General features: G+C 39.1%; 1 protein-coding gene and 1 gene segment (V, D, J or C); one reads left to right on the top strand and one right to left on the bottom strand.

Annotated features, from left to right (window-relative positions):
• LOC140613131 (T-cell receptor gamma chain C region 5/10-13-like) overlaps nt 1-13,712 on the top strand; it is a 41,446-nt gene extending 27,734 nt beyond the window's left edge. Inside the window, 4 exon segments of the C gene segment in view lie at nt 744-1,070; nt 2,964-3,089; nt 11,925-11,972; nt 13,120-13,712. Coding sequence covers nt 744-1,070; nt 2,964-3,089; nt 11,925-11,972; nt 13,120-13,262 — 644 coding nt within the window.
• The window catches only part of LOC140613130 (uncharacterized), a 60,617-nt gene that overhangs the window by 24,824 nt on the left and 19,898 nt on the right, over nt 1-15,895 (bottom strand). The gene's annotated exons all lie outside the window — the stretch shown is intronic.

The raw sequence follows: 15,895 nt of genomic DNA, 5'->3' as shown, positions 1-15,895 counted from the left end.
AAATGAAAGAAAATTGAAGGATACCATAGCAAGTTTAGCAGGCTTGTAGGGCAGATTCAACTTTGAGGAGGGATGCTAAGACTCATAATATGGTGTCATCTTAATTATGCTTCAACTTCAAATAAAATTCCAACACAAAATGTACTTTTAGTTAACATTTCCTAAAGCAAAACAAAATTCTGACAGTGTATTTCTTGATTAGGGTACTATAAGAACATTTCTGAACACTTAAATTTTTTTTTAAAATATGAGTTTTGGAAATATTGCATTTGTTTCTAAATTTAAGGCGTTGCAATTAATTTGGAAGTTCAGCCTTACACATTGCCTTCTACAAAATGCTGCAGTGGTTTAGATGCAAGAATTAGATGTTCTATAAAATCATAAATCAAGGAGAAGAATTCCAGTATCACAAGTGGACATGAGATCCATATTTGTAACTTAAAGATCAACTTGATAGATTACCATTCAAACAAGTGACTGTGTATTGTGTCAAAATATTTCACTTTTTACCCAGACTCTTTCACTTAATAGCTATGACTTTGGGCAAATTACATAGCCTCTACAACCTCTTTTCCCATGGGAACTAGAAATAAGCACCTCAAAACCCACTGTGGATGAAAGCCCATGATAACCATTAATTCTTTTGCAACTTTTTGTTTCACTATGTGTTGGGTATTTCCAAACCATAAAATACTTATGTTTCTTTATTTAAGTTTTAATTGTTATTCCACTGTCTCCAACAGATAAAAGTCCTGAAGACATTTCCCCCAAGCCCACAATTTTTCTTCCTTCGATTGCTGAAATAAAAGCCCATCAGGTTGGAACGTATATTTGTCTTCTTGAGGATATTATTCCTGATATTTTTAAGATAGATTGGAAAGAAAAGAACAGCAAAACAATTCTGCAATCCCAGCAGGGAAACACCGTGAAGACTAAGGACACATACATGAAATTCAGCTGGGTGACTGTGACTGAAAAATCAATGGATAAAGAACACCAATGCATTGTCAAAGATGAGAGGAATAAAGAAAGGGTTAATCAAGAGATTGATTTTCCTTCAATAAACAAAGGTATGTGCATACAAACATGAATACAACCTCCCAGAATCCTTTGTTTTGAAGAGAAAAACCTAACTTTTCTGTCAAGTATTAATGAAAACATGCAATTAAAATTTTTTTCTAATGTTGTTGCCTTTCATGGTAGCATAAATGTCCTATTTCCCCCATAGACTTCAAATAGTATGGGCTTTGGAGGGCCTGGGGGACTCAGTAAACTGAGCATCTGACTCTTCATTCAGCTCAGGTCATGACTCAGGGTACTAAGATTGAGCCCAGCATTGGGCTCTGCACTCAGCATGGAGTCTGCTTGAGTATCTCTCCCTGTGCCCCTTCCCCGTGCTCACTCTCTATCTCTTTCAAAAGAAATATGCAATTAATTTTTTTAAAAAAACAGTATGGCCTTTGGAATATACAGAGAAAAAAATGACATATTCACTTAGCCTTTCAAGCCTTAGTTTTAGCATCCAAATATTAATGAAACAGTGATGATTTTAAAGTCATTTCATGGATTAAATGAAAAAATACACGTGAAAGCACCTAGCTACCTGGTACACAAGAAATGCTCAGAGTCTACTATTGATGATTTCACTTGATCAGGAATTAAGAACAATTACGCATCATTCAAGAATGTTCTATCCAGCAGTCAGAAGTCTTTCTCACTTCAATCTTGCTCTATTCAAAGTATCACCCATCAACAATGAGTTGTCAGAGACAAAATGATCTTCATTTGACGGGGCCAGAACACAATTCAACCAGAAATAATATTTTGGCAACTGAGGTTTTAGTATGGTCTTGAGCTTTTTAGATTTGTATTTTATATGCCAGCATAAGGTGAATTTTTTGTAAATAAGGATTGAGTGATGCTAAGGTCTTAAATATTAATGCATTCTACACAATGAATGTATTCTTACCATTGGTAAAAACTGCTCAGCAAACATTTGTTTCAGTTCTAGTGTGTGCCAGACTGGAAAGGATGCACGATGAACTACTGTCCCAAGGAGGATAACTACAGTAATCAATCAGGGTCACTTGTGATTTAAGCATGGTGTTCCAAAGGAGCCTCACTGGGAGAGACGCTGGTCATATTTAGAAAGTGTGGGCAGATGGCTGAATGTGCCCAGCCTCGCTGTGATCTACTAACTCATTAGACTCACAAGTCAAGTCCTGGCATTGACATCACAGACCAAGGGCCCAGAGACACCATAAGAAGGAACCACTTTGATTTTCCTTGTGATTAATAACATTCTAAGCAGTGGGGAACAAGCACATAACAAGACCTGTGAAGAGCTTTGCTATATCAAGTCTAACTTTCTGAAGTGAGTTTATGTTCTTGGAGTGTTGAAAACATCCCACAGACCCAAAATGGCAATACTTAGCTTATGGCCCAAGTCACTAAACCAGGACTTAATACCTAATCTAAGAGCAATTTCACCTTCCCACCCCAAGGAGAAGAGTAGCCTTTAACTAGTCAACATGGGAATTTCCTAGTCAGCCCCAGGAAGCTTCCTGATTGACTCATTCCCATCCGCATGGGAGAGTAACCTTGCCTAAGACAATGGATTACTTTCTAAGAATTCCCCTTTTCCCCCTGGGTCCCTCTCTATTGTTAAAACTTTTCCTTTCCTGTCGTCCTTTCATAAATTGATTCATTAATAGAGCCATTAGATCTTTAACATTTGGGCAGCCTGGGTGGCTCAGCGGTTTAGTGCCAACTTCAGCCCAGGGCCTGATCCTGGAGACCCGTGATTGAGTCCCACGTCCGGCTCCCTGAATGGAGCCTGCTTCTCCCTCTGCCTGTGTCTCTGCCTCTCTCTCTCTCTCTCTTTGTGTCTCTCATGAATAAATAAATAAAATCTTTAAAAAAATCTTTAACATTTACTTGGTTGAATTTTTGATCTTTAACAGATTTGGTGGCAAGGATGGAATCCGATATGGACCCTGCGGGGCATTCAGAGCCAAAGCAAAACACAGAGGTGGTAACTTTGAACCCTGCCAGTTCAAGATCTTTCAGGCCTGTCCTTAGCACTGTGGGTGAGTTCTTCCTGCTTCTCAGCTCCAGTTACTTTGTGTTCTGCCTCCTAATCTAATTGGTTTTGCTTGACAGGGTACGGCAGCTTAGGCTGCCAGAGTGTTATGCCCGTGTTAAGTTAAACTAGCATGTCTTTTCTGAGCCCCATTGAGCTGGATATTTGCACAGAGTCCAACTGAACAGGCTGAAGGGTCTGCCCAGAGACAAGCAACTAACCTTTCAGACCAAGTGCCCAAGATAGAAACCTCAGCAAGTTTCCAGGAGAATTGGTGGTTCACGCAGTCTTCTTGTATCAGAACTCAGAAACATCTCTTACAGCTCATACACTAATGTGCACCTAATTGATTGTCACCATTCCTGTAGATAAAGGCTACAGCTAACAGGGAAAGGTAGAAAAAACACAAAAATTGGCGTGCAAGAGTCAAGCATTTAGAGGCCGCTAGAGCACTTACTACCTCAGGAACACACCACTGATAGTACAGGTTGTCAGGAAATGGGATGGATCAGTACTAGATCACTCATCAACCTCAAGAAAACTTCTATGCAAGGAGCTACACTGCAAAATACACACAATCCCCAATTCCAGGACACAACCCTTTTAGGTGTTAGTTTTCTGATCAAGAATCCCAGTGTCTTAGTTAATGGAATCCTTAAAGTAAAGAGTCAAGTGAACTACTTCTGTTTTACTTGTTTATTTTTCATCTAAGAATTATAGTCCCAGATTAAAGACACCTAGCAAAATGCAAACTCTTAAAAACTTCCTTGGTGTCCTGAGGAACTGACTTGGTAACAATCAGGTTGGAGACCCAAAAATACCAGACAGGAAAGTGGGGTACCACTCATTTGCAGCCAGATATGGCTGGATTGGAGTGTGGATTAACTCCATTTGAGGCTAGTGTCCTACCAAACTGCTGCAAGCCCTCAAAGCAATGATAACCTAAAAATATATGCCCATAATGGGAACTTATGAATTAGAATTAGAATTAATTACAATTAATTAATCTAATTAGAATTAGAGTGATCTTATGATCATTAAGATGTGCGCTTAAAAGCAAGGGTTCCTTAATTAAACAGAATCCTGTAAAATGTTGACAATTCCAAGGTCCTTTCATTGAAAGACTCATTGCAAAAGGCTAATGAAAGATTAATGATGGAGGAAGTAACTAAAGCAGAAGACTATAAAACTGATCTAACTCCTACTCCCCTCTTGGCAACTTTGAGCACTCATTCTAGTCTGAATTGATTTTCCACTCTGAACAGACTACACAGCCATAAACAGAAGACTGGAAATTTCATGGCTTTACAGACACCTCCATTATCTACCTTCATAGAAGGGCCCCGAAATGAGCCCTGTCCAGAGGTGCATATTGCTATGTACTTTATTCTCTTAAACAGCCACGTGGAATTCTGGTAAATACTGGGTCCTGTGCAAAGGATCCTAGAAAAGCTGGCAGAGGAGAGGGAAGAGTGGAAATCTTAACCATATTATTAGTGGAATCTCTATCTAAAGTCCTTGTCCACAGGGATAGTAAAATTTCTCATTATCCCATCCTTTCTAAATCTAGACCCATTGCTAGTGATCTTTTCTCTCCCAGATGTTATTCCTGCCTTCCTGCCTGTGTCATCCTGCCTAATTGCTCTTAACTTTCTGCCTGCCTGCGACTTGGCGGATTGTTGGCTCTTTCCTTTGGCTCTCACTGTGAGAGACTCTGAGTATTTGGAGGGTAGTATCCTTTGCACCCTCTTGGGGACCCGGGTAATACACAAGGAGTTACTCTATATGTCAGAAATTCTTAAAACTAAAACTATGCCCCCAGAGAGAAGGAAACAAATTGAGGCTCATGTGCTTGGTTAGATGGATCAATCTATGATGTCATTCCATGTAAATACAAGAATGAGAATTTGAGAGCAACTGGCTTGACCAATCTTACCAGAAGCAGAAAGGCAGCTCTTGAGGCAACTCAAAGTTCTCCCATTGATTTATCTATCCCCCAACTTCTCCTATTTATGAAAAAGGGCTTATAAATGGTTGGCTTTAGGAAAGCAAAGTGCTTCTTGGAGGAGCATTCATTCTCTGTCTGTCATTAAAGTCACACATCTTATCTTGTCTTTAAAATGTAAACCTAGCGCATAAAAGCTTGAGACTGAGGGAAATAAACCAACTAGTTTACAAAACTAGTTCGTTTATAAAAACGTTGTAGAGGTTTGTGCCTAAACTCTAGTCTATTCTCCTTGATAATCCTGAGACAAATACAAGTTTTAAAATTGATAATGAGACAAAATACAAAATCCTGAGACAAATACAAATCAAAATTAATAGCATAAATATTAGTGGTCCTAGGTCCTTGTACCAGTCTGTGTGTCCATAAATATATCTTGTCGATGTGAGATATTTTTCTCCCTGGATGTTTCATCAAAAATAATTTGTAAAGAGCTCTATTTCCCTGGTTTGAATATAAGCACTTTTAAGGATCGGGCATTCTGCAATTCTCAAAAAGAGAGAGACTAACTTGAATGTGTTTCAATTTTACATGATCTGGGCACATATTCTCTGGTGGGTTTAAGCATAATAGGTATATTGGTACTGCCTTCTCAGCACTAAAATCAGAAATTTCATGTGCCTGGTTTACTAAAGATCAAGTAAGTAGATGTGATCTCCATTACAAAATGTTACAGGAAAAAGCTTGGGAGAATGATAGACTTTGATGTTTCATAAGATTATTTTATATTTTATTATTTTAATTCCAATTAATTAACACAGCACATTATATTAGTTTCATATGCACAATATGGTGATTCAGCACTTTGATACATCACCTGTGCCCATCAGGACAAGTGCACCCTTTAATCTCCATCACCTATTTCACCCTTCTCACCCCTTGTCTATGATATCTTTGTGAATAATCTCAGATAATGAGATAAAAAAAAACACAAAAGCTAAAGTTTTAAATAATCTCCCAAATTTTTTGAGGAACTTAAGATCATAGTGTTTTCCGTGTTAAGATACATTCATTATATTCATTCAATATCGAGATCATTTCCAAGCAAGATAAAATACTAATATATTAGTGACTAAACACAGGTTTATCTACTTTTGTTTCCTTGCTGCATAGAAACAGAAGATAAGTTCGCACCCACTCATAGTCATTTTCTGGTGCTTTACTGAAAGATTGTTTTATGAAGAAGCACACATTTCTAGAAATTATGAAATATATTCATAAATTTGCCAATCTAAAGAATGCTAATTAGCTGTTCACAACTGCTTACTGACTAGCTTTCTTTAAATATGAAGGTTTCTAAGGGGTTAAGAATTCTAGTACATGTGATGCAGACTCCTAAAATAATAAGATAAACAACCTGGAAAGCAAAGAAACTAAGATGTATGTTTTTCAAAAGAAAATGTATGAGGGGGATCCCTGGGTGGCGCAGGGTTTGGCGCCTGCCTTTGGCCCAGGGCCGGATCCGGGAGACCTTGGATCGATTCCCACATCGGGCTCCCGGTGCACGGAGCCTGCTTCTCCCTCTGCCTGTGTCTCTGCCTCTCTCTCTCTCTCTCTCTCTCTCTCTGACTATCATAAATAAATAAAAATTAAAAAAAATTAAAAAAATTAAAAAAAAAGAAAATGTATGAGGAACGGAAATATATTTTTTTGAGGGGAAAAAGGGGATTTTGTCCTAAAGGGAAGTGGGTCATCTAAAGAAAGTAAACTTAGGACAAAATCTGAATGTAAAAAAAAGAACGTTGCAGAGGTTTGTACAAAGGGGATGTTTGAGAAGGAATGTTATGTGTGATCAGGACTAAGATTGGAATGAAGAATTTTTAAACCAAAGTAAGTTGGTACAGCATTGGAGTTTGATTTTTCTCCCTGCCAAAAGGATAAATGGTTTTTTAGGCTTTTCATGTTTCTTTGTTTTCCTTGGAATTTTGGTCTGCTTAAATCTCTTCGACTTGGAGTATTCCAACGGGTTTGTTAAACTGTTTGGCTATTTGGTATGTCAGATTACGTGGGATGCATTGTCAAAAAATACTTCATACCAAGTTTTCTAGGTATTGTGTTTGTAAGATTGTGGTACGTGTAGATAATGTCCATTCTGGTGCTACAAAAGAAATGGCTCCTCATTGTCAGTAGTTGGTTATCCTGATGGCCTTATAAATTGGCAGCAGTCTGTTTCTGAATCAGAAAAATGAAGGCGGGTAAACATGGCAGTGTATTAAACAAAGAGTCAGAGCTGAGGGAAAACCAGAGCAACCACAGGGTTCTTCCAGGATCCCTTGGCAAATCTCATTTCTTTTAGTTTTTGTTTTTTAAATTCCTTTACCCTCCTTTGGACTTTTTAAATGACTCAAAGTGTAAGTGGACTTCAATGGGAAGACTTGTATAATAGTACAAAACCATTTACCATTCATATCTAACATGTCTGGACCATAATTCTGGAATAATTATTTTTGCCTGCAGAGACTGCATGTCTCATCATTCTGGACCCTGACACCTGCAGGTGGAATTCATTCCAATACCACTTAGTTTGTGTGGTCACTGTGACCTTGTCATTGTTTCTGTTTTCTGGATGGGTTAAAGCTTTTTTCTGCTATGAGAATGATATACTCACTCTGGCAAAGACAATGTCCAAAATGGATTTTCCCTTGGAAAATCTCCAGTGACCAAGGCTCCTCCTTCTGTGATCTCCAGTGACCAAGGCTCCTCCTTCACTGGGCAAATCACAGGAGCCTTTAGGAAAATCTTGCCAATCTCATGGAACTGTCTCAGTGTACAACCTTATGCTGATCTTTTATGTTACCTGCTAGTCTGAAATAGTGTAAGTCTCCAATGTCTGATGCTCAAGACTGTCATCAACAGGTTATGGACACCTTCCTAGATCACAGTTAAAAGGATCTGTAAGTCACAGTATACAGCCTGCTGATTAGATATTTTAGACATATCATCAGAGGAAGATAGTCCTCAACTATCCCAGTAGAAGAGGGACATTACTAAGTGGTTCTGCTATAAAAGTAAAGGTTCAACCTTGTACACATAACATACCTACAAATGTTTCCACCTGACACCTGGTCCTACCTAGACACAGGAGATTCTGAAACAGCTGAGAGAAGTACAAATAGAAGACATCCAAATTAAAAAAAATTTAAAAAATTAAAAAAAAGACATCCAAATTGACTGCATTCACCTAAAAAGGGGTTCAGGACTTCATATTATGACTAAATATGAAATCCTTTCTCCTTCTGTTCTTTCCTTACTCTGGAAATGGCCTGTATCTCCCATGTCATTACCACATGTGTAACCTCTGGAATTTAGAGCAAACTTTTATTTCAGGCTAGCAGAAAATCTAACACTGATCCAAAATTTTCTCAATGTAAATAGGATATCTCTTGATTCTCCTAGTTTACATCCCAAGGAGTAGGGACTACCAAGAAGCCACCAGGATTAACACCTTTGGCAGGAGTCCATATGGCTTAAATGAAAGATTCCTTCAGCAGGGTCTTTCTCACTTATGTGATTTTAACTGCTTTGAGTATTGGGGGCAATGGCATCAAAATGTACCTCCAACATGGGGAACTATCCTGTTTATGGGCATCATAACAATCTGCCTGGTGCATTTTATTCTTTCAAAAGCTTTACAGGCAAGTTCTAAGCCAGTAACCTTTAAGCAAATGATCTTCCTTGATTGGAATATCACAAAAGAATGAAGAGTACAACCAGCTCTAAAAACCATAATGCTAAAAAAAAAAAAAAAAAAAACCATAATGCTAAAGAGGTAACTCTTGAATATCACAAGGCTTATGCAAAAGGCCAAGATCTGTGTATATCACCCAGAGAATCCACAGGAACTGTGAGAACTTCAGAACAGTTGCTGACAGTAGTGTTAATTCCTTCAATTTTGATCCCGTCTCTCCGTTAAGATGAGAATGTGATCAAAAGGCAGGGTTGTTGTAAAGGAAACCTCAAGGTCACAGTGTACTCATTAGCTTAAGGCCACAAGTCAGGAACCAACTCTTCATAGCTACCCAACTGCAGTTTCAATAGCCAGAACTAGAACCTTTAGCCAATGGACATGGACTTTCCTGATCAGCACTAGGGTGTTTACTGATTGACCCCTTCTGCTCCCCATTGGGAGAAGGACCTTGCCTCAAACAATGAATTCTTTGCTAATAATTTCCTTTTCACTGCCTCTCTATCTTGAAAAACCTCTGTCCTGTAGCCCTTACGAGCTGCCTCCTACTTGCTAGATGGGATGATGCTCGATTCATGAATAGGTTGAAAATACAGCCAAAATGTACTCAGTTGAATGTTTGCTATTTCATAGATTCTCAGTTTGTTCCATAATCAAATTAGGAATAAATATTTACTTTTACTTTCACCAGAAATGTGATGCAAAGCAAATGAAATTATGTCAATGAAAATACTTGTTTTTGAAACCATGACATGGATAAATTTATTCCTGTATTTATTGTATTTATTTATATCCTTTCCTAAAACTAACTGAAGTCAGATTATACAGAGAGCCTTAATGTTTATTTCTACAGCTAACAGAGAGGGACAAGTGGGCATGGCATAAATGTAATGAAACCATTGGACTGAAGTATCATGTTAGGTTTTGATTTTTCTAGTGTGCGGAGAAAAGCAATAAATATAGTAAGTTCCATGGCGATGATTATGGTAGGGGAGGAGCTCCTGTTAATGATGTGATTTCCATGACACTTATTTCTGAAAGTAATGTTTCCCAAGGTCTTCTCATAGCCACAAACAGGGCACTTCTGTTAATGGAATTCTACAGTATATTTTTAATGCAGATCCATGGAAGTTTTAGGGTTTTTTAATATAAGCTTATATATATATATATGTATGTATATAAATGAATGCACAGAACAGTGAGTGATTCTGAACACAGATAAACTCATCTTTTCAAACTTTTTAACCAACTTTGATTAAGAAAGGGCACCATGGACACACAAGTCATATTATGAAAATTGTTACATTGTTGTCTTTATATCAATGAATGCATGGTGATAAGAGATTTTTATTTATCTTTTTGAAGTTCTTATTTTACTCCCAGGTAGCTAACCTACAGTGTAATATTAGTTTCAGGTGCAAATGTCATGAATAACATCACTGCATGGAAAAGAAAGATATGTTTAGGACACTATAATGTCAGCTCTTTAGGACATTTTAACATTTAACATAATTATACTAGCATTATTCTTCTTGGGATTTTCCCAAAAGACTATATCTCACACCCATTTCTCAAGAGCACACCAACATAAGATTGTGTGGAGTAGATAAAATTGCACACCAGAGCCATGTCTGTATACACGACACGGGAGGTGAAAAAGAATAAACCAAAAAATCTTAGAGCTCTCTCTTCCTGCATCCATAGTCAATCATCATTAAGGATTTTTGTGTTTGTATGTATGTTGAGGGGGTGGTGGTTTTGTTTTGTTTTTTCTACACTGTAGATAAATACAACTTTAACTCAAGTTTATGTATTCAGACAGCTATCAGTGTGATGTGGCCTTTCATCCTATCCCTGCAAACAAGTGCACTGAAATGCTGAGCTTTTAGGGGTGCATCAGTAGCTTAGTCAGTTAAGTGCCTGCCTTTGGCCCAGATCATGTTTCCAAAGTCCTGGGATTGAGCCATGTGTTGGGCTCCCTACTCAGCTGCAAATCAGTTTCTAGCTCTCCCTCTGCCCATTTCCACGGCTCATGCTCACTCTCTCTCTCTCTCTCAAATGAATAAACAAAACTTAAAAAATTTAAAAAGAAATGATGAGGTTCCTTAATAAAATGATCATTTGCTAAGACCAATTCACATATGCTGAAGAGATGATGTCTGAGAGGTGACAGTGGTGGAATTATGTTTGATGTCTATGGGTTAACAAGATGCTTTCCACAGGCTCTAGCTCATCAATACCCCCACAGCCATCCTTTCAGTGCTGGCTCTGACAATTATCACTGGTATGCTATTCAGCAAGGGACATAGACTCTCTAAATCTTATTTCCTTCTGGGTAACATGGAATTCTACAAATTCAGCTCATATCAATGTAACAGGGAGATGAGATGAGATGAGATGAGATGAGATGAGATGAGATGAGATAATGCCTATGAACTTTCACATAGTGCCTGACACAATAATAATCAGTCAATAGGTTTGGCCTTCTTTAGTATTGTTGTCAGGTCCTCCAACACCATCAGTCCAGAAAATCATGTGCAGGAGTTGAGGATACTGGGGCATGAATGATTTGAAAGACAGGGCTGCTTCTTAGCTTAGAGAGGAAATATACCTAAACCAGACTCCTTCCAACATGTACGGTACCTCTGTGGCTTCAGGGTTGGACAAATTCATTTTGGTAGCAACCCTTCATGTGAGCAGTGGGTGTGGAGGACTGGACTGTAGCCACCGTTTCTGATTATTTTTCTATTCAATAGTATTTATAGGACACCTACTGTGGAGTAGTCCCTGTGCTATGAGCTATAAGCACAGAAGGAAAACAAGATAATGTTTAGGCATTACCCTCCAGGTGTGAGGAAAAAAAAAAAGAAAAAATGCATCCTTCATAAACTACAACATCTTTATGTGCAGAAATACAACATGTGATTTGATCTAGTTAGTTACATAAATTCATATCAACCATTTCTGGAATTGTAGGGCTCATATTTGTAAAGACTCTTCCTCTCTGCTGAATAATTCTATCATCTATCTATCTATGTATCATCTATCTATCTATTATCTATCATCTAATCATCTACCTTCTATCCACAACACAGAGGAAAGTTAAACAATGGATATGAACAATGGATAATACTTGTCTTCGTTTCTTTTAGAATTTGCTGCTATTAACTCTACAGAAGCTTCCCTGCATGATGAAAATGGTAAGTTTTTGTCTTTGTTTGCCTTTATGTTATGCTGTAGCATTTTTCCTTCCTGATCAGCTTAGACTTTGAACTCCCCTGGCTTCAGAGAGAAACCTCAGAATGGCTGAATCTTGCAAAATAGACTGTGATATTTATGTCAACCCACCATTTATCAGGAGTCATCTCTTTTAAAGGTTTTATTTATTTATTCATGAGAGACACAGAGAGAAAGCAGAGACATAGGCAGAGAGAGAAGCAGGCCCCTCGCAGGGAGCCCGATGTGAGACGAGATCCTGGATCTCTGGGATCACGCCCTGGGTCGAAGGCAGATGCTCAACCACTGAGACACCCAGGCGTCCCTCAGGAGTCATCTTCACACAGTAACTTCTGGTTTGGCTGTGAGTGGATTATGAATTAGGGGTGCAATGATGAGCCCTGAATTCTTTCAACAATGGATTTCATTCATATCTGTGCCCTGTTTTCTACTGACTGAAGAAAGCATGATTTCATATTGCTTCTGTATTTTTTAAGCCTTGTTCTTCCTGGTAGTTTATTACATGAACTGACACCGAGAGGTTCTTGTACAGAAGGCTATGTGCTGCACTGGAAGTGTGTTTTGTTTAATTCCCTTAATACTCACTGTGAAAGATTTAATTCCCACTTTACATGTGAGGGTAGTGAGATAAAATGAATTCAGTCTCCATACCACATGTCAAGAGCTGAGGCTGAAAACCAGACCAACTGAATCAAGATGAATCAAGTGACATTTAGTTTTTACTTATTCCTGCCTAGAGCCCTCATGGGGATGAACATGCAAAAAGTCACCTATTACCAATGCATTTCCCCCCATAGATTCATTCATTATAAAGACAACCTTAATTTTTAATACTTTGGAATGTGCTAGGTGAATTTTATAGGTTTTTGACTGACTTGACCTGCAAACTCCATTCTGAGTTGTCTTTCTGTGGTGGTGGTGGTGGTGGTGGTGGTGGTGGTGGTGGTGGTGATGGTGATAGAGGGGTGATAGAGGTATTTACTAATCGGTTGTGCTGGTATGAGAGTGTTACTTCAACCGAGGTTATCAGAAATGTTTACAGTTACCACTCTACAATGAATAAGTCTTGACCTTTCAAAAAAACTGAAATTAATAAAATACTTCTTCTAGATCCCCTGCAGCTTCAACTCATGAACACCTCTGCCTACTACACCTACCTCCTCCTCCTCCTGAAGAGCCTGATGTACTCCATCGTCACTGCCATCTGTCTGCTTGGGAGATCAGTGTTCGATGGCAATGGGAAGAGTTCTTAATATGATGCCTACAGGGTCCACTTTTTCCCATTGGCTTTTGTCCCTATAAATGTCTGCTGAGGATCTAGTGGGGTTTTGTTTCTATGATTGGGTTATTTCCTTTCACATGTATCTTTCTCTGTAGGGTCACAATGCAGAATGGGTTTATAAACTCCTGGGCAAACACAAACTTTCACTCTGCAGCAAGAACAAATTCTGCTATGACTCAGGGGTGGGGACAGGAGGCCATCCCCAGGGGCTTCATCACTTCTCTCTCTTAATGCCCACCCACTCCCCAGCCACGCAGTACCCATGCCTCTGTGTACAGTCTGCATGCAGCTTCCAGCTGTGTCCTTGAACTCTTTTACCTTATGATTACTTGGAAGCCCTTTATTGTACATACCTAGAAGATCACCTCCTTACTGATTTACCTTTGTACTGTTTTTCATAATAAAAATTATCAAAAATCTATTTGGGCCTATATGTACTTTTATTTGGTCCAATCTAATTGAGAGTCAGGTGTAAGAGACAGCATGACAGCTGAGCCTTCCAATACAGCGCTGGTCGTAATATTGGTCAATTCCACATTTTAATTCTTGCCCTGAGATAGCCCTCATGCTACTTTCCTTGAGGGACTGAACACAGGAGAGCCACAGCCAGTGAGGTTGCCCAGGTTAGTTTCTTTCAAAGGTCAACTGATTCAGACTCATTTGGTTTCAGACAATCTGGTGTTGACTGTATAAAATGTCACAAGACTGGCAGATGTCTCAGACGTGTAGCAGTGTTTCACAAGCACCACGTTTCCTGATCTCACATGAATCCCATGAGAGCAGCGCTAACACTAGAAATATAGGGTGATGGAAAGGGTAACGGCTTGGACTCCGATCCCCAAGTGACTCGGTTTAAATATATAGCTATTTGGACTCTCTGTGACATAATTTTCTCATGCGTAAAATGAAAATACAGTGTGCCTTGATTTCTGGACTTGTGTGGATGAGATGCGTTAATTACGCTGGGTACATGCAAATCCTCAAGAGCATTAGCATCTACTGTTGGCAGCTCTACTTTGGAAATAGATTAACACACCTGTACATGCACACAAACACTAACAAGGGTGTCCACTCATTCATATATGTGTTTGTAATTCTACAAACATAGATGTATAACAAAATGTTCACGTATAGTAAGTTGTGGAAAAAATAGTAGTTGTATATTTTTCTATTTTCACTAATAAATGCATTTAGAGTAACAACTTTTATATATTGGAATTGAAATAATGTCTCATTTAAAATTGGGAAGGCTTCTGTGTTTTATTATACTCAGCTTCAGTTTCTGTGAAATGAGTGATTTAGAAACCAGGTAGATTCCCATGTGGAAACAACATAAGACCCAGCAGATAAAGGAAGAAGAAATTTAATTTTGATCTATTCCCTGATTCTCAAAAATTTGTTCAGATCTCCTTGGACAAATGCCTGGGCCTCTACTCATGGATCTGGAACCGTTTCTGCATGTGAAAAGTACAGAGGCAATGAGGGGAAAGTAGCCAATGACTTGCAGCTGTGTGGCCGATGTCCCTGCTGGTCTCCTAGGCACTGAGTGTCTCCTGTGGCTTCCAAATCCTTAACACCTTACTTCTGCAACCTAAACTGGAGTGGCCTAGACTGGGGTGTGCAAAGAGTAAGGTGAGGGTGGGGTGTAAATGCAGGACACAGTGGGTGGGATGAGGCAATAATGTGGTGATGATGTTTATTTTTCTCAGAGTTATTTTTGTGTATGTGCTCTTTCAAATGCGGTTGATTTGTGGAAAATACCTGAAGTCAAACCAGCCCCTACTGGTTGAGGCTGTGCAAGAGGTGCCTTGAGTGTTGAAATATAAAATAAAGACAGTTAAGCCACAGCCATCTTTGCTCATTTTCAAAAGGCCACAGCTAATGGAAAGGAAACATCCATCTGCACACACATGCTCCTGCTGTCAAACATACTCTTATGCTTTGAGTGATGGGTTCTCCTATATTATACCAAGTTCATTCCAAGTAGCTGCTATGTGAATTGGTATCCTTTGACCAGAACTGTTGAGATGCTTCTCCTTTAGTCCACTCCAATGACACTGTTCTGAAGGAAATAGCAAGCAGACTTGTAGCACTAGATGATCCCTGATACTTCACCAGGATCTGTGCTTTTCCATGGCATGTCATTTTGAGGCTCCTAATTTCGGTCTTGTTTTGTCAGTGTAGGCAGGGTGACACTAGACCCTTGCCCATGAAGCAATTAGCATAGACAAACTGTAGACGTTACAACAGTAGGTGCTTCTTCTTCACAAGTACACAGGCACATGGAGGCCCTGAGTTCAAGTGAATAATCGGATGTCATAGACTGAGTCATCTCATTCCCTCTAAAGGGACAAAAGTGACTGTAGAGTCAGGCTGAGCAAAGCTTCATAGAAGAGATGCACATCAGGTAAATGTGCTGAGGTGGAGCAGAGGAGGGCTTTTCAGCAACGTGAGCATGAAAACAAGTGTCCCTGGTGCCACCCAACATGAGCTCGATACAGAGAGGGTGCCCAGTCCCAAGACCCAATCTGTCCAGTCCTTGGGGAAATAAACTTTTATTGTTGAGATCACCACCCTAGGCTTTCACAGTCGGACTACACAGCA

The sequence above is a fragment of the Canis lupus genome, chromosome 21, assembly GCF_048164855.1.
Source record: "Canis lupus baileyi chromosome 21, mCanLup2.hap1, whole genome shotgun sequence".
Classification (NCBI taxonomy): Eukaryota; Metazoa; Chordata; class Mammalia; order Carnivora; family Canidae; genus Canis; species Canis lupus.
This window is presented reverse-complemented; position numbering and strand designations above follow the sequence as displayed.